The sequence below is a fragment of the Belonocnema kinseyi genome, chromosome 8 (assembly GCF_010883055.1).
Source record: "Belonocnema kinseyi isolate 2016_QV_RU_SX_M_011 chromosome 8, B_treatae_v1, whole genome shotgun sequence".
NCBI classification, from domain to species: Eukaryota; Metazoa; Arthropoda; class Insecta; order Hymenoptera; family Cynipidae; genus Belonocnema; species Belonocnema kinseyi.
Genome location: NC_046664.1, coordinates 32,471,278 through 32,490,930, shown reverse-complemented (window position 1 = coordinate 32,490,930; position 19,653 = coordinate 32,471,278). Strand labels below are relative to the sequence as shown.

The following is a 19,653-nucleotide window of genomic DNA, read 5'->3' as shown; positions in this document are numbered from 1 at the left end:
TTTTTCAGGTCAAAAGTTCAAGTTTTCCAGGTCTCCTGTTTTTACATAAAATAATTAAATAACAATTTTTTGATATAATTAAAAAATGATTCATTTCATTTTTTGTCAGCCGACGAATATTTAAAGAAAGCAGAAACATAAATAAACAATTTCTTCATTTTTTTCAAACCCAAGTTGTAATTGCAATCCTTGAAATCTTTTGAAATTTTGGTGAATTCGTTCAAATTTCTTTTAATTTTTTGTGAAATCTTTTGTAAGATATTGGAAATCCTTGAAATCCTTAAAATTCTTAAACTCATTGTGAAATTTTATGAAATCTTTCATGTTTGTTTTAAATCATTGAAACCGTTTTAAAAGTTTTGAAATCTTTTTAAAGTTTAAGAATCTTTGAAAACATTCCAAATCTTTGTGAAATATTTGAAATTTAGTATGCAAGTCTTTTTCAAATTTTTAAAATCCTTGCATTTTTTATGAAGTGTTCGAAATCTCTGGGAAATTTTTGTGAAATCTTTGAAATCATTGTCAAAACTTTTGAAATATTTTGCGAAATTTTTCTTAAATCTTTGTTCGTGAAATCTTTTTTATTCGTTGATATCATTGAATTATTTGAAATCATTGTGAAATCGTTTTCAATCTTCTAAAATGTTTTGAAACCTTATGAAATAATTTTGAATCTTCAAAATGTTGTAAAATCTTTCAAATCTGGTGCATACACTTTTTTTAAATCTTTAAAATCTTTGTGAAATGTTCAAAGTCCCTTTAAATATTTTTAAATATTTGATATATTTCGAAACCTTTTGAAATCTTTAGTAAAAAAGATCATGGCTCATTCTAATTCTGAAACTAAATTAACATCGAAATTTTCAACAAATAATGTTTATAATTTGTAAGTAGAATATCACAAAAAATGTACACTTCAATATTTTATATTACCGGAGATGAAATTATTTATTCCGTAATTAGTAAAATATAAATTATATCTTGAAAAATAAAAAATTTTTCATTAGCAAAATGTATTCTAAACGAGATTTTTCTTTCATAATAGACTTCAAGATTTAACTTACTTTTCGAATTTTAATAAAATAACGGTTTTAAAAAGAAATGAAATTTAATTCAAGGTTCTCATGAAAAATTCAAGGAGATTTCCAGTTTTTCCAGGTTAAAAAAATATTGAAGGAAAATTCCAGGTTTTCATGGTCGCTGAATACCCTGATATCGTCGTGCTCCCTTTGAAAAACAACAATACTTCAGTAACAAATGATTCTGTGACTTGAGTATGGACTGCCTGGTCGATTTGAAATGGATTCGGCCAACAGTAGAACATTTGATCTATTCCCAAAATAAAGAAACCGTATTATAAATATCACATTGGATTTTTGATCTATGATTTGAGATCAAAAACGAAGAGCCTTATATTCTAGAGAGCTGTTGTAAAAGATTGGACGGCAAGACCGTCTCGAGTTTGTCCATGATATAGTAAAATGGAAGAGAGAACCAGGCTAGGATAGCTCGTGCGACAACACCCATAGTGTCCGGATACTGATGCGTGAGAAGAGCCACGAGTGCTGTAAAGGAGCACAGGCCTGCGGTAAATAAAATAAAAAATGGCAACTCTTTTTTTGGATAGACACTGACGTCGTGGAACGCCGGCAGGAGTTCGCGATCTGCACACTCGGTGCAGGTCGGATAGGGATAAAATAAATGTCCTCTCTCGAGTGGATAGGGCAACATCCTAAAAGTCCCTTCCCAGGTGCAGTGCAGCAAATTCAGGGCACCTTCCATTTGTTTCCAGTGTGCCAAGTGAAAAAATGCGTAAGCAATTGCCTCCGAATCCCCTCGTTTCAAAACGTGCTCTGGTGGCAGAATCAGAGGCTTCATTTCCAAGAGGTACTTTGGAACATGAGGATTGAACTCCACTGCTCTGTAAATGAAAATAATATATACACATTTTCATTATTTCATGAGTTTTTGTCATAAACAAGGTGCCTACTCAAATACAGGGGAAAAAGTCCCTGAAATTTATAACAGTACAGGGCCTCGAATACGTATACAATTTCGCTTTATTATCAATAATTTTTCCCAGTCCTTATCAAAATATTAATGTGTAAAAATATTATTATTTATATGTAAAATCAAATAAAGGGACTGAAAAATCTTGAAAAATAAAATTCCTGAATAGTTATAAATAAAAAAAAAATTATTTTGATGCAATTTTAATTATAGTTATTTAATTCATTTTATAAGTAAAAAAAATACTTGTATCATACAGGACCTGATCCTATTATTATTTCTTAACAGAACACTTCTTAAATTAGAAGTTGTTTAAAACTTTTTCAAATTTCAAATTATTATTTAATCGAATTTTCCTACAATTTTTAGAAAATGCTGTTTATTATGCACAGAAAAAACTTTGAGTCAGTTTTAGTTTAGAGAAGAAACAAAATTAATTTAAAGTTTGACATGATGTATAGTGATTTAAACAAGGTGTATGCAGATTACAAATAAAAAATTTAGAAGCTTTTCAAGAATTGTGAAAAACTTCAAAAGAATCAAAACATTTTCTTAAGATTATGAGGAAAATCCTGGAAATTAAAAAAAATGTCTTAAAAATATTCCAAATTCTCTTTTGACAATATTGGGAATCTTTTTAAATATTCTCTTAGAATAATAATGAAAAATAAAACATCACTTTCGATTTTCCTAGGAATCTTGAGAGAATATTTTTGTATTCTTTTGAGGCCTTTCACAAATCTTAAGGGGCTATCCCTATATAGATTGATGAAAAAATCGATTTTTTTTTATTGTACAAATCGAAAGTATAACATTTCAAGTGTACTCTGTTAAAATTTTAGATCGAAATTTAGAGCAGTTTATTTGCTATGGCTATTTTCGCTAACGTCCTTCAGCGCGCGGAGCAGGTAGGCAGGTGCGCGCTCGGACTTTAAACGCGTTTATCTCGAGAACTCAGCGAATTTTCAACTTATCGAAAGAAAAAAAACACCACTTTAAAGATAATTTAATTGTCTAGTCGATATACCTCTTTGTTTTTGTGCAAAATTATTATTTAACCACTTATTTGCATAAACAATAAATGAAAAAAGGTTCGAAAAAACTATTTTTTCTGTCATTTTGTGAAATAATTTTTCCATGCTTTAAAAACAGGTATATGGATGAGGTAAACATCCTATAATAACAAAGAAAAACAATTGAAATGTTTCAGAGAGGCACAGGACCCATGGCGCTGCCCATAAAACCAGAGGGGAAAAAAAAGTTGTCAAATTTCGCACGTCATGGCGGATTTTTTTATTAACATTTTGCAATTAAAAAAATTTTATTGTAATGAAACGCCAATAAATATCAGACCAAAATTAAGATAGAAATATTTTGTAGTTTTGTTACAAAAAATTCCCAAAGTTTTCTTCGATTTTTCGCGATCTATATAGGGTTACCCCCTTAAGAAGCTTCTACATTTTTTATTAGAAATCTGCAAAAACCTACATTTTCTTTTAACTCTTTATTTAAACTTCGTATAAATTATTTCAAATCATTTCAAATTTTTTTACAAAAAATAAGTGTTCAATTGTTATGTATACTTAAATATTCAACAATTTCACTTACAAAAAAAAACATTTTTCAAACAGAACAATTAAAATTGTAACGTACAAACGTCAAACAATTCAGTTTTAAATTGTATTTTAAGTCTTCAAGACTGCATTTTTAAATTCACTAAATTAAAAATGTACGCTTAAAAATAAAAATCTAGAATGGAAAATTTTTGATATAAAATATTTAAAAATTAAGCATTGTGAACTGAATGACATAATTGGAAAAGCTGACAACAGATAAAGTTTCAACTAAAATGACGAATATTTCACTGAAATCCTTGAATTTTTAAAAATAAGATTAATTTTCAAACAAAAAGATTAGTTTTCTATCTAAAAATATCATTTATCAACAAAATACATGAATTTTAACGAAATAGATGAATTCTCAATCAAAGGAGACAAATTTTTAACAAAATAGTTTAATTTTGAACTAGAAAAAAATCAATTTTCAATAGAAAATTGAATAGTTACATTTTTAGTAAAAAAAAATTTAATTTTTGTCTTAACTGATGAATTTTCAACTAAAATGGTGAATCCTCCACTAGAATAGTTGAATTTTAAAAACAAAAAAATAAGTTTTCAACTAAAACAATGAATCTTCAACTGAAATAGTTGAACTTTAAAAAAAAATACTTTTAAACAAAAAATGAATAATTAAATTTACAGTAAAAAATAAATTTCAAAAAATGAATTTTCAACCAAATTTATGGAATATTTAACTGGAATAGTATTTTTATTTTCAGTTTAAGAAAAAAGTTATTTTCAACCAAAAAATAAACAAATTTTCAATAAAATAGTTAAATTTGTGTTTAAAAAATTCCTTTTCATCCAAAGAAAACACCATTTTTAATGAAATAGCTCATTTTTTAACCTAGGAAATGAATTTCTAATTAAAATGATGAATGCCTAATGAAAAAATTAATTTTCAACAGAAGAGTTTATTTTTCAAACTAAAAAATGTATTTCGAGCGTAAAAGATGAATTTTAAACTAAAATCATGAATATTTAACTGAAATAATTCAATTTTCAACCAAAAAGAAAACATTTTAAACAAGGAGATTAACCTTCAAAGAAAGAAAATAATTTTCTACCAAAGAAGTCGATTTTCTATGAAAAACTTCTACTTTTTATCAAAATACGTGAATTGTCAATTAAATAAATGAGTTTTCAATTTAAAAAGACGAACTTAGATCCAAATTGTTACGTTTTGAAATAGAAAAGTTCAATTTTCCACCCAAACTGGATCGGTTTAATTTTTCGTTGAAAAAATTAACTTTCAACCGAACACTGATGAATTTTCAACCAATAAGATTAGTTTTCAACATAAAAACGAATTTTCCACAAATTAAATGAATTAAAAAAAATAGTTTAATTGATAAATAAAAAATATCAATTTTCAACTAAATAGCTCAATTTTCATCCAATAAAGTTGAATTTTAACAAAAAATATAAAAGTTGAACTTTACGTTAAAAATCTAATTCTTAACCAAAAGAAAATCGTATTTTCAGAAAAATAGTTAAATTTTCTACTGGAAAAGTTAGTTTTTTAGTTGAAAAATTGATTTTAAAGAAAGTATTTAAATTTAAAAAAAAAAAAAGATGAATTTTCAATTAAAATTACGAATCTTCCAACGACAAAATTAATTTTTATCAAAATGTTCGTCCCATGTCTAAAATTCCCTCTTCCATGGGAAATTTTATTTCTTCGCCGAAGCTCCCAATCTTAAAATAAAAACTATAATTATTTTCACTCTTATGTCGTGCAACTGTAGATGAAGTTGAAACAAATTTTCTAAATTCACCGGAATTACTAAAGTAATAAGAACTTGAAGTTTGCTACGGTCAAAACTTAATTACCGGTCATTTCCCGGTAAAGTCGCAACCCTGAAAATAAATTCACTGTCATTTCCCGGATTTTTCAGGTCTAAAAAAATTCCCAGTCATTTCTCGGTTTCCCGGTCCAGCGGCCACCCAGAAAATAGTATATTTTTTTAAAGAAGTGCCAAATAGTCTCAATAGCGTGATAAGTCCGAAGCCTGCAATTTAGACAGCAATCCCATTAAAAATGAACGAATCATACCTGTGAATCGCTTCGACCGCTGACATTTCCGCAGTCGTTAATCCCCTTTTACTCGCGATATCTGGCGAAAATTTATCAGCAACGAGTCTGGCTTTCAGAAGCGCAGCTGTGTAGCAAATCGTCGCAGATTTTGGCAAACTGATGTCGTCATATTTCGCAAGAACAGCCTGAACATCAGCATAAGCCTGCATCTCGAGCAGGGCCTCAATTAAATTTTCATGAATATTTAAAACATTCATGATCGGTGGGACCTCTTTCGTCAGATCCCGAAACATCTTCACAGCCTCTTTTAATTTACCCAACTTCCTCGCACACATAGCGAGCCTCCGTTTTATGTAAATCAAAACGTTAGTGTCTCGCCTGTGAATTGCTTCAGCTGTCGAACCCTGATGCTGGGTATTTTGCGACTTTCTGTAATTATTTTCAGCAACTTTTAAGGCCTGTTTTAGAATTTTCTCTGCCTCGATAATGGAGGTAGCTTCTTCCTCTGCCAGGAGAATATAGGCTGGGGCACAATCAGGATTGTGCTCGAGAGCTGTGTGAGCTGCTTTTATACGAACCATGGGATTTCGTTCTCGCCAAGCAGTTTGCATTATTTCATATTCAGCTTTGCCGTTATCTCCTTCACAGGTGAAGAAGGTTTGGTGATCCTGGGCTGACAGATTCATGTCATAGTAGGTCAAAGGTTCCTTGTTGGTTGCCCAGTAAAACCTTTGATACTCCGCTCCTCGAAAAAGGTTTATGGGGTTTCGCCACACTTTGCATTCAGGTACGTTTTGTTGATTCGATGAATTTGTACTGTTTATGCTGAAAGTGGATAAGATTTGGAATTATTAAATCTGAATTTTATTAATGGGGTAGTTGTATATTTTAAAATATTTTGTTTCCCTTATGAAATTAAAAGAGTGGTAAGAACTAAATGCAATTACTTTACCGAAAATTCATTTATGCAAGTTTAAAGATAATTCTTTTATCCAAGGTGGCCGCTTTAGTCGTAGAAAAATATTCCCGGTCATTTCCCGCCTTTTTCCTGGTTGGCAAACATTTTTTGCGGTCAATGAAATTTTAAAAATTGAGCACTATTCTAATAATTTTTTCATTTAAAGTAATAAACAATAAACAACAAATTAAAGCATTTAAAGCGGAACTCTTAAATTTTAAACTTTTAAAATGGAAGTTGAAAAGTTTTTCAATTCAAAAATTGTGTATTCAAATGCTCAATAATTTACACGTATAAAATGGAAGGTACTGACACTATTCAATTGAAATTTTTTTAATGAAATGCAGATAAATTGAAAAATTTAGAACTTTTATAAATTATAGATTTGAAAGATTCAGATTAAGTTCCAAAAAATACAAATTCACTTTGACATTTTCAGTATTTTAAATATTTAAAATTTTTCAGAATCATATTATTTTCATTAATTTTAAACCAGGCACATTAAAAATGGAAACAATTCTTTACTTTACGTTCTTAAATTAAAAGCTAAATTATTTTCATTTTAAATAGTTTAAGCATTCTTCAAAAGCTTTAAAATTTTATTTCAAAACCTTCAGAAATCTAGAAGAACTTTTAAATATATTTTTAAATGAACTGGATTTTCTTTACAACTTTGATAAAATCCTGCAAATTAAAAAAAATCCTTGTATTTTTAATTTATAAATAACTATAGAACGCTTATTATTTTTAGAAAAAATTAGAGTAATTTTAAGAGATATTTAGAAGTTTTAAAAAGATTCAAATTAAATGCAGAACCTGAAATTATTTCAAATCATTTACACGAAGTGTGTGTACCGACAAAATTCGGCTATTCGTACGGAAATTTTGGTCTAAATACCCTCAGCCGAATTTAAAATAAAATGTACATTTTTGCAGAGTTAAAACAAAAGTTTAGAATCTTTTTAAGAATCTTGAAAGGCTGCAAAATAATAAAAACATTTTCTTGAAATTCCAAGGAAAATTGAAAATGCCTTTTGAAAAATTAGTGTAACAGAAAATTTAAAAAGATTGTAAGAGATTTCCAAAATTATCAAAAAGAACCTGGAAGATTTTAAGGATTTTTTTTTTAATTTTCAGGATTTTCCAAAAATTGTAGGAAGAATTCAACTAATTGAAAAATATATTTAGAAGTTCTAAAAAAAAATGTTAGCACTACTTTAAATGTTTGAATTAAATTTACTCGTCTTAAATGAACAGTGAAATATTGTTAAATATTAAATACTTATTCTTTTACTAAATTTAAAAAATTCAAATTAAATAAGTTATAAATTGAATAATTTAGACTTAAACAATATTTCAAAATTTCATACAAACCTTTAATTGCGACTATATTACTATGGATTTATTTTTAAGTTGAAAATAGTTCATAAAGTTTCAACCGCACGTTTACATTTTTTAATGGCTAAACAAAATTAATGAAAAAATATATTAATCATTTTTTGAAATTAGTTTAATATACAAAATAATACAAAGGAAGACCTAAAACTTTGAATTAAAAATATTTTATTGATGAATCATTAAAATTCGTATTTAAAAATAAAATTATCGGAATAAATGACATTATATTAATTTCAATTCTTATTAAGACTTTCAAATTGAAACAGTTAAAATCTGCGAATTCTCAAATAAACGGATTTAGAATCGTTTCGTCAAATCAATTATTATTCTGTTTTTTATCCCAAATTTTCAACTTCAAAACGCTTTTAATTTTTAATTGTTTAAATCTTCAAGACTGCACTTTAATTTTTTTTTAAATGTTGAAATCGTCGAACTTGGGCACATTTTGATTTTGAAAATTCATAAAATTCCCGGTCAAGAAATAAATTCACTGTCAATTCCCGGTTTTTCCCGGTCTCAGAAAATTCCCGGTCCAGCGGCCAGCCTGTTTATCTTTAAATACAATCCTTTTTGAATGTTTGCGGAAAAGTGAGACATTGTAGGTTTTTTTAAATTGCCTTCTTCTAAATTATAATTAAAACTATTTTCCCAAATCCCGCTCCATGTAAAATAATAATTCTTTACAAAAATTCTAAGTTCTAAATTCTCGATTATAATTCTGTATGGAAATCCTCTGTTTCAATTTAAAAATTATAATTCTTTACGAAATTTTCCTGTTCGATAGTCAAATATATTAAAGGAAGTTTAAAATTCTTGACAAATTTTATATTTACAAAAAAAAAGTTTAAATTCTAACAAATTCTGATTTGGATAAAGGAATTTTCCCGACCGGACGAATTCTGATTTGAAACAGGGATTTTTTTTGTAAATTCCTTTTTTATAAATCAGAATTTCAATTAATTTCCACAATTACCTGTTCTCAGATAAAATGTAAATTTGTACGAAATCCCCTATTTCAAGTCAAGATAATCGTAATCTTTTAGGTTCCCTTTTTTTACATATTTTATTTATTGATTTATACCCCGTCCAAACTCAGAATTATTCTTTTTTAGAAAATTCTCTATAGCAAATCCCAACTAAATTTGCCTGTGAGAAATCTTTTGAATCTTTGAAATCCCTGTAATCTTGTTGAGATCTTTGAAATCTTTATGAAATATTTTAAAATCTTCTCAAATATATTCAAATTTTTGAAACATTTTGATTATTCAACCAACTAATTGAGCTTTCTATCAAAATAGTTGAATTTTTAACACAATACATGACTTTTTAACCCAAATAGATGAATTCTCAAAGAAAAATATAATACGTGATATTATTTCTACCAAAAAGATTTTAATTTGAAATCAATCACAGTTGAATTTTACTAAAAATTACGCATTTTCAATCAAATAATCAACATATTGAAACGAAAAAGGTGAATTTTAAATCAAGGAGGAAATCTTTGCGAAATCTGGAAATTTCTGTGAGGCGAAATAAAAAAACTTATAGAATTATTATTAAAATAATATAAATCTAGGCTATTATTCTAAATGCTCTAAATTGACGTATGAATTATCAATTTTAAAAAATTAAATAATACCATTTTAATCAATTTTAACTTAAAAACATTAAAAATTGAATGTTTTTACAGTTTTTTGAACCAGAACATTTTTTATATTAGAAGTTAAATTATTTCAATTTTAAGTCGTTACAAATTAATAATAGTTTAATTGTTATTTATATGTCAACATTTTTTTTTTATTTCGAAATCTTTTTAAATATTCCCTTAAACTTATGTTTTCAAAATAAAAAATCATTCAAAATTTACCCATGAATCTTAAGAATTTTTTTTATTATTCTGAAACGTTTCAACATTCTTAAAAAGCTTCTATATTTTATTTCAGAATCTTCCAAATTTTATTTATTTATTTTTTTAATTCGTTAGAATTCAAATTTAAAAGCATGTTTACATTTTTTTTAAACCTCTAAATATCTTTTTAAATTATTTGAAATTATTTTAATTTTTCTTTAATCGTAAATAATTGTAAAAATTGCCTAAAAATCTTCTATATTCTTTGTCGATAATTTTGGAAATATTTTTTAATCTTTTTAAATATTATCTTAAATTAATTTGTCACAATAAGAAATCATTTTCAATGTTCCTGAGGATCTCAATAAAAAATTTTTATTGCATTATGTTTAAAATGTTGTGAATTCTCTTCAAGTTTAAAATTATTTTTTAGACTTTTTAAAACTTATAAATATTTCTTACACTTACTCAATTTTTTCCTAAATTAATAATTTTCAAATTGTTATTTATGCATCAAAATTTTATTTTTAACGAAAATCTTTCGAAATATTCTCTTAAAATTAATTTAAAAAAAAATAAAAAATAATTTTTAATTTTCCCAGGGATGTTGGGATTTTTTTATTATCTTAAAACCTGTTAAAATCCTTTTCAATTTTCAAAATTCTATTTCAAAATCTTAATATTCTACATTTTGTATTAACATTTCTTAAACTTTCCCTAATTTTCCAAAATTATTAATTATGTAATTGTAATTACACACTTTAAATGAAGCCAAATATTGCTAAATATTAAAAAATGGTTATTTTCCTTAAATTAACAATTTCAAATTGAATGGGTTAAAAATTGAATATTTCAGTTAAATTCTGTAAATGTTTAATTTTTAACAGATTCAGAAGCATCTTGTAAAATTAATTATTGTTCAATTTTGAATATTCAAAGTACAATTTCAAACAATGTAGATGTTAAACGCTTTCAATTTTTGATTGTTTAAGACTTCAAAACTGCATTTAAAAATTTTGTTAACTGAAAATTTAACCTTAAAAGTGAAGACCTGCTCAAAATAGACTGCTCAAAATAGACTGCTCAAAATAGAGGAAATAAAATTATAGAGTACTCTTCAAGAAATTATCGATCGGATAATACTATTGATTAAAAGAACCGTTGAAGTAATGAAATATTCAGTATACAAAGCATGTAATTAATTTCAAGAGAAAAGTATTAAAATTCTAATAAAACCCCAGTGTTAAAAATAAATTACCAAATTATGTTTAAATTAGAAGAGAAAAAATATAATAAAAAATGAAATAATAAAAATTCTATTATTTACAAACCTGGAACTATTTCCTTCTGTTGAAGTGTCACCACCTCCAATCCAGGGAGATATGTGGTTTAAAGAAACTTGTTCGATAAAGGATGTTCCATATTTTCTAAAATACCACCACTCAAAAATCAAAATTAGTCCAGAAATTAAAGACGATGTTCCGGTGAGGGCCACGTAAAATTTTGGGGTTAGAGTGCTCAGGAACATCGTAGAGTCCCACATACTTGTAAATAAAAGTGCCATTTATTTATTTTTAATCTTGATATCTTGAAACGACACTTATTATCAATTTAGTGAATCCACGAGTGAGTCTAGTTTATCAAAAAGTACCGTTTTTCCTTATAGCGAAGCTAATTTTTTCCCTTTGTTATGATTTTCGACGATTCTTATTTTACAAGCGTCACTCTTTGGTTAGTTTTTCTCACTATAGCTTATTTAAACATTTATCTACATATCGCCTATTTTTCGACTATTTATTCTCAATTTTCTCATATTATTGAATGCATTTTTTGCCGGATTTTTGGAAAACACTGGGAATCTTGGAAAAACTGGGACCACTGACAGTCACCAAAAAATGTAGGAAAAGTAGATCCCTACAGTAACGGACAGGACTGCGCGATCTATTAGCTTAATGTTGAAGTATTATCAAAATTCATTCCTAAACAAACGGAATTCACTGAAGCAGAAGAGCGGAATTCCGACGGTTTTCAGACTTTTTCCAACGTCCATGCTTATTTTTGCGTAAAAAAGGGCAGAAAGACGACAAATAGTCAAAAATAGGAACAGGGGGTTAGAATTTTGCTGGTTTGTCTTGTGTCAAACGGATAAGTGTAAATTGAAAATTCGAGTGATATTTTGTAAATGGTTTTGGAGTCTTAGACTTGGTTACCGACGTTTGTGACACTTTTCTGAATTGTTGAACCCCTAGAAATTTGGAAAATCGACGGGGAAATTGAATCTTGAGAAAAGGTTTCTTTAATTTTTTGTGGGTTTTATTTGTGTTTCAACATAACCTAGATGTGGTAGCCGGTTATGATTAAATCTGGTAAATACTCGGAAAATTTTGAAGCAAAAGGTCGACAGCCGGAGTGCAACGTTTGCATTTTCATCTGTACATCGGTCATATTGCAGTAGGTAAAAAAAGTTTGACGTCCTGGCTACGTGGAAAATTCAGATCGAAGAAAGTACTTTTAGTACTTTCACGGTCTAGAGGTCGATTGCAAATTTGTTCTTATGACTTTTGATCAATAAGAAGCGACATAAAAATCAAGGTATGCTTTTTCGAAAATCCTCTGATTATTTACCTATGTGCAAAATTGTTTTCTTCTTTGTAGTTGCAATTCATTCTAAGTTGAACTTTGTAGCTAAATTTTTTGAAAGATTTTTTACTTACATTGGGCCGCGAGAGTTGCCTTTTCTCAAGAATTTTAAGACCGGATTTCTATTTCCTTTCGAACGCTAAAAATAAACCTGTTTTTGTGTTCATGATTTGCGGTGACATAAAATGATAAACATTTAAGCGTTTTTTCTTTTATCTTTCAACTAAAAAGCTTCGGAAGTTGGACTTTTAGAGATAAATTGTATAATGTTACTATAGTGTGTAAAATTTGTTGATTAGAGGAAAAGATTCAAATTTAAAAGAATCTTAAGTCTTGTATGAATACCTGCAAAAGTATATTTAGAATTAATAGTTTAATTTTGTAAAGATTAAAAACCTAATTTCTTTTATCATAATTTTCATAATTTCATTATGATAATTTATTATATTTTAATGACAGGTTTATTTCGAATTTTATTGTGTTTTTTTTAATGAAAACATAATTAATATTATGATAATTTTGTTGTGATAATTTACTATATTTTAAGAGCAAATTTACTTGCTATGTCCAACTTTAACATTTTTAAATGGAAGTTGTTTAATTTTTAATGCTCAATATTGCCACATTTTATTATTTAAAAACTTTAAATTTATTAGAATTTGACTTCTTAGTGAAAATATTGACAAGTATGTTTTGAATTGTTTAATGTTTTTAGATTAAAAACATTATTTCTGATCTGATAATTTGAATAATTTTGTTATGATAATTTATCATATTTGAATGAAGAATGTATTTATCATGTCGAAATTTATCGCTTTTAAGCAAAAGTTGTTAAATTTGAATGGCTTAATTGTCCAATTTTCTTATTTAATAACTTTAAATTAGTTTGAATTTTATCTCTCATAGTAAACAGATTGACAAGTATATTTCAAATGTATTGGTTAGTTTTCTTTAGATTTAAAACATAATTAGTGTTATGATAGTTTTGATAATTTTTGTATGATCATTTATTATATTTTAATGAGAAATTTATCATGCCAAAATTTAACGCTTTTAGTGGAACTTGTTAAACTTTAAATGCTTGATTTTTCAAATTTCCTCATTTAAAAACTTTAAGTTAGTTTGAATTATGTCTCTGAAACGATTGACATTTTGAATTTAATGTTTAGTTTTTTTAAAAATGAAAACATAATTAATGTTATGATGAATTTTATTTGTAGATAATTTATTATATTTTTAATGAAAAATGTATTGATCAAGAGGGCTTTTAAGTGAAATTCGTTAAATTTTAAATGCTTGATTGCCAAATTGTATTGTTTGAAAAATTTTATTTTATTTGAAATTGATGTCTTAGTAGAAAAAGATTGACAAGTATATTTCGAATTTATGTTTAGTTTTTTTTAGATTGGAAACATAATTAATATTATGATAATTTTTATAATTTTGTTGTGACAATTTATTATATTTTATGAACAAATTTACTTGCCATGTATAACTTTAACATTTAAAATCGAAGTTGTTTAATTTTAAATGCAATATTTGTCCTTAAATATTTTAAGGACAAATGTATTCATTATGACCAACTTTAAAGATTTAAAGTAGAATTTGTTAAATTTGTATTTGTTAATTGCCCAATTTTCTTATTTCAAAACATTTCATTTATTTGAATTTGATGTCTCAGTTTATTAAAAAGATAGACAAGTATATGTCGAATTTAATCTTTAGTTTTAAATGCTTTATTATCAAATTTTCTTCTTTAACAACTTTAAATTCATTTGAATTTAGTGTCTGAGTAGAAAGATTGACAAGTATATTTCGAATTAAATACAATTTTTTATAAAAACATAATTATTGTTGTGAATTTGTTAAATTTTAAATGATTAATCATCAAATTTTCTTTAAGACTTTTAATTAGTTTGAAATTGATGTCTTAGTGAAAAGATCGACAGGTATATTTCGATTTTAATTTTTAACTTTTTAGATTAAAAACATAATTAATTTTCTACTTATTTTGATCATTTTTTATGGTAATTTATTATATTTTAATAACAAATTTATTTTTCATATCCAACTTTAATGTTTGTAAGTGGAAATTGTTTAGTTTTAAATGCTTTATTGTGAAATTTTTTTCTTCGCAAACTTTAAATTTATTTGAATTCAACGTCTTGGTAGAAAGATTGACCAGTGCATTTTGAAGTTAATTATTAAATTATATTTTAATGATAGATTGATTGGTCATGTTCAAGTTTATCGCTTTTGAGTGGAAGTTGTCAGTGCCCTTAGTTTTTCAATTTTAAATTCTACAATATTTTTTTCTAATTTTGGTATCTCGAACTTTGTCGAAAGTTGACTATTTTATTTCTAACTTTTAACTTTTTATTTTAGCATCTGCTTAAATTAAAATAGCATTTAATAAAAATATTATGTTTTCTTTGTTGATTAAAATATATCCATATATTGTATAAAATAATTTTCATCTTAATATTTTTAACTTTTATCCATATTTATTAATTTCATTTATTGTTAAGAATCAATTTTTTGCGCTCATAATATTGAGAACCACTGAATTCAACATATAAGTGTTATTTGGCATTACGTATTCGAGATATCGTTCTAATTGTAAGTTGTGTTTATACTGTTAAGGTCACTTATGTAAAGTGAACAATTATTTTACAAAATCTCATTGAAAAGGCAAAATATTAAGTTATATTTATGTACAAAAAATCGAGAAGTAATTTAAAAGTGAACTCGGCTAATTCAATAATTAAATTCTCAAATTCATGAAATTAATTCATAATGTTTGTAGCACCAAAAGATAAATAAATCTAATCTTGTTAAAATAATCTAATCAAAACATTGATATAATTTGCATTCTTTACGAGAGTTATAATTATACATTGTAACATTTTACAGCACCATGAGTAACATACAGAATTCAACAATGATGGCAGTTGCTATCAGTGCAACTGTTGGTGTCTTAACTGCTGCAACATTATTTATTTACAATAAAATTCTCGAAGAGAAAAAACAGCACACTGCAATGAATAACAAAGTTGACCAAGTCAATCGAAAAGTCCTCGAATTACAGGCCGAGTTGAATGCATTAAGGTAAGTCTATTAATTGTTGGTAGTAAAAATAAAAGATCCTATCTTTTTGAATAATTTTGGCTTCAAATTCAACTGTTTTATAAATTCATCTTTTCTGGTAGAAAATTCAACTGTTTTATTAAAATTTCGATCTTTTAGATTGAAAATTCATCTTATATTGTAGAAAGGTAATTTTTCCTGTTTGAAAATTGATCTTTCTTGGTTGAAAATGAAATTTTTTTGTTTGAAAATTAAATTCGACTTATTTCCGCCTTTTTAGCTGTTTCGGACCACTCTGCAGCGGTTAAATTATTTAATGATTTTTTAAATTAAACTGTAGTGTATATGTAAAAAAGTCGAAAAAAAATCAATTTGAAAACTCTAGTGGTTAAAAGAATGTTAATTTCCGATTCAAACTTTATAAACTATGTTCAATTTTAAAATAATTTCAAATTAGTATATTCGGAATTAAGCGCTCTTATTAAATTCTAATTATTATCAAAGTCTAAAATATACCACTTTTAACCCATTGAATTCTAAAAACTTTAATTAAGAAAATAAATTATTTTAGTGGTTAACAATCGTTGACTATTTATTTAAAATGAGCAAATGTAAATAACGTATTCAAAACTGATTTCGAATTAAAATTTTTGAGATTTTTAAGGATTTTGAAAAGTTTTAATATAATAAATTTTTTACTAAGATTCCTGGGAAAATTTTGATGATTTCTAATTCTGAAAAATTAATTTTTACAAAATAATTAGAAAGATTTAGTTAAATTTTGAGTAAGTTTAAAAGATATTTAGAAGTTATGAAAAGATTAAAATATAATTGTAAACTTGAAAAGATTTCATACAAATGTTTAAAATATAGAATTTTCAAGATTTCCAACTAAAAATTTAGGAGCTTTTTAAGCAGTTTGAAAGAGTTGAAAAGAATAAAAAAATTCATTGACATTCCTAGGAAAATTGAAAATGATTTTTTATTTGAAAAATTCATTTAAATCGAATTTTCAAACAGGTTTTTGAAATTATAAAAAAAAAATAATAATCTGGAAGACTATAAGGCAGTTTTTGTAATTTTCCAAGATTTATTCAAAGTTTTAGGAAAAATTGAACCATTTTAAAAGAGATTAAGAAGTTTTGAAAGAATTTCAGGAATAATTTAAAATCTTAAAAGATTACAAAATTTTCTTAAGATATCTGGGAAAATTTAAAGTCTTTTTAATTAAAAAAAATAATGTCAACAGATTATTTAAAATGACTTCGAAACAAACTTCGATGCATAAATAACAATTAAACAATTATTTATTTGTAATTACTTAAAATAAAAATAATTTAACTTCTAATTGAAAAATTGTTCAGTTACAAAAATGGTAATCTTTTAATTTATAATGTTTCTAATTTGCAATAGCTGAAAACGATATTATTTCGAAAATATACTAATTTTTCAATTGAAAAGTCTATATTGGAGAAACCTGGAGAGCGGCGAGCCAAAATTATTGAGCGTTTAAATTAAAAAATCTTTAAAAATTCATTTTAAAATTTAAATGAGTTCCACTTTGAGTGTTTTTATTTAAAGTTCAGTTATAACTTCAACGAAAAGAAAATGTAAATATCTACATTTAGTTCAAAAGTATAGAATTTAAAGAAAATTTTTATGTAGAGGAGTATCGTGAGACGTAAAAAATGAGAAAGCTCAGGCCCAGGCGGCTTTCCACCGTTCTCAATAAAACCTTTTGCATTTTATTGCTAATTATGTCTAGCAAAATGTAACACAAATCTGTAAGCTAATTGTTATTTATTTAAGATAATGATTATAAATTATTTCGTATATGCGGTAATTTATTCCTATTTTTATATGAAATCTACAAGGAACTAAATGAGGAAAACATTTATAACCCAAAAAATGTATATTTTTATAATAATTTAAGTGTTAAATAAATTCTTTCCGTAAAGTATGACGGACATTCCATCCATTTAAAAAACAGTTCGTTCTTCGAATGGAATTTTTGACCGGACAAGCTGGTTTTCGAGGTAAACCAGCTTGTCCGGTCAAAAATTCTGACCTGGGTTCGTAAGCAGATAAGCGGTTGACGGCCAAGAAACCCCAAGAGGAAACCGAGGGAAAGTGAATAAAACAAACGTCTGTTCATGGCTGAAATAGTGGTAAAGGTATCTGAGTTAAATTTTCCAAAAGCATTTCTACTGCTCTGATGTTTCTTATTTTCAAAAAAAAACGAGCTTGCATGTAATAGGTACGCAGTTTTTAAACAAAATAATTGTTGGATAATGAGTGTATATGAAGGGTCCGCGGTCTAAACCTGTTAACTGACTTTTTTTTTGGCACATTTTTTATATTCAGTTAATATCCCGCAAACGAAACTGTAAAATTCTTTTTAGTTTTTTTTAATGGATTTTCGAAAATCACGTTTTGGTATCTACAGCATAGGCCCGCGGAACAATTTTCCTTCGCCGTATACAATTTGTGAAATGTTAGTTAACAGGTTCATGGGATAGTCGGAACAAGAAATCTCAATTATTTATTGTTTTATAAAATATTTCGAATCTATCTAGAATCTTTGTAAAAGAATATAAATCTTTCTGAAATCTTTTAAATCTACCTGAAAACTTTGCAAACAATTTAAAATCTTTATGAAATCTTCGCAAAATCATTGCAATTTTGTCAGATCTTTGGAAATCTTTGTAAAATATTTGAAATATCTGGTAATATTTGTTAAATCGTTCAGAAATCATTGACACCTTTGTGAAATCTTTGGGAATTCTTTAAAAACCTTTACGAAATACTTTAAATGTTTTTTAAATATTCGGTAATGTTTGTGAAATAATTTTAATCTTCGTGAAATATTTAAAATATGATTGAAGTCCTTGTAAATTCTTTTAAATATATACGAAATCTTTGAAATGTTTGTGAAATCATTAGGAAATCATTGTTCAATCTTCGAAATCTATCTTAAGTCTTTGTGAAATCGTTTGGAAGTCATTAAAATCTTTGTGAATTCTCTAAAAATCTTCGCAAAATATTTAAAACTATTTTGAAATCTTTGTAAAATCTTTGCGAATTATCTAAAAATATTTACGAAATCTTTGAAATCTTTGTGAAAGCATTGAAATAATCTTTGTTCAATCTTTAAAATTTATCTGAAATCTTTGTGAAATAATAGAAGTCTTTGCGAAATCTTTCGAATCTATCCAAAATCTTTGAAATTTATCTGAAGTCTTTGTGAAATCATTGAAATCTTTCTGAAATGTTTAAAATCATTATTAAATCTTTGAAATCTTTTGGAAGTCATTACAATCTTTGGAAAGTATTTTCGAATTCTCTACAAATCTTTGCGAAATGTTTGAAATTATTTTGCAATCTTTGTAAAGTCTTTGCGAATTATCTAAAAATATTTGAGAAATATTTGAAATCTTTATGAAATAATTGAAATAATCTTTGTTTAATCTTTGAAATTTATCTGAAAGCATTGTGAAATAATAGAAATCACGTGTCGGATAATTTCTTCTAAAAAAGAACATATTTTCTCGCTGAGAGATTCGTCGACTTGGAGCGTAGAACCTACCTGATTTTAAATCCGTATAAAAACCTGAATTATGGAAATTTTTAAAAGCTTGTTCTATGTGGGGAAAAATCATATGAAAATTTGTTGATCAATATTTGTTTCATGATAAATAAGGATGAAAAAAACGACGAAAAATTTCTTATTCAATTCGTTTCACTTTGCGTATTTGTCGATTTATTTGCAAAAAATAAATTATCTGTTCACTTATTTCTGAAGTGAACATTGATAAAACGATATTAACAAATACAGTGTGTCCCATATTTATAGGGCCACCCCATTTTTTAAGGATAATTTTTTTTCTATTGGAACAAACTGCACCAAATTTTTTGAGTGAATAAATGAGTTGAGTTAAAGATTTTTCCTTTTTTCACAAAATTAGTAATTAATAGTATTTCCGTCATTTTTGAATACCATTTTCATTCGCTTTACCGTCGATTTATTCAGATTTTCGAGACTTTTCGCGGTGAC

General features: G+C 26.2%; 2 protein-coding genes across 4 annotated transcripts in view; one reads left to right on the top strand and one right to left on the bottom strand.

Annotated features, from left to right (window-relative positions):
- Positions 1-939: 939 nt before the first annotated feature.
- On the bottom strand, positions 940-11,731 carry LOC117178194 (protein ST7 homolog). Its single transcript, XM_033369488.1, has 3 exons — positions 11,204-11,731; positions 5,686-6,492; positions 940-1,921 (listed from the first exon to the last, which is right to left on the bottom strand). Exons 1-3 carry the CDS (start codon positions 11,434-11,436, stop codon positions 1,411-1,413), a joined length of 1,551 nt encoding a protein of 516 aa, XP_033225379.1. The 5' UTR covers positions 11,437-11,731; the 3' UTR covers positions 940-1,410.
- Positions 11,732-11,870: 139 nt separating this feature from the next.
- The window catches only part of LOC117177955 (regulator of microtubule dynamics protein 1-like), a 27,642-nt gene continuing 19,859 nt past the window's right edge, over positions 11,871-19,653 (top strand). Inside the window, exons 1-2 of one of the 3 annotated variants that reach the window (XM_033369089.1) lie at positions 11,871-12,464; positions 15,426-15,620. In XM_033369089.1, the coding sequence (XP_033224980.1) occupies positions 15,430-15,620 (191 nt within the window). In that variant the 5' untranslated portion in view covers positions 11,871-12,464; positions 15,426-15,429. Of the gene's footprint in view, positions 12,465-15,153; positions 15,204-15,289; positions 15,311-15,425; positions 15,621-19,653 lie in introns of those variants that run through there. The other 2 variants (XM_033369091.1, XM_033369092.1) reach the window with 2 other exon arrangements.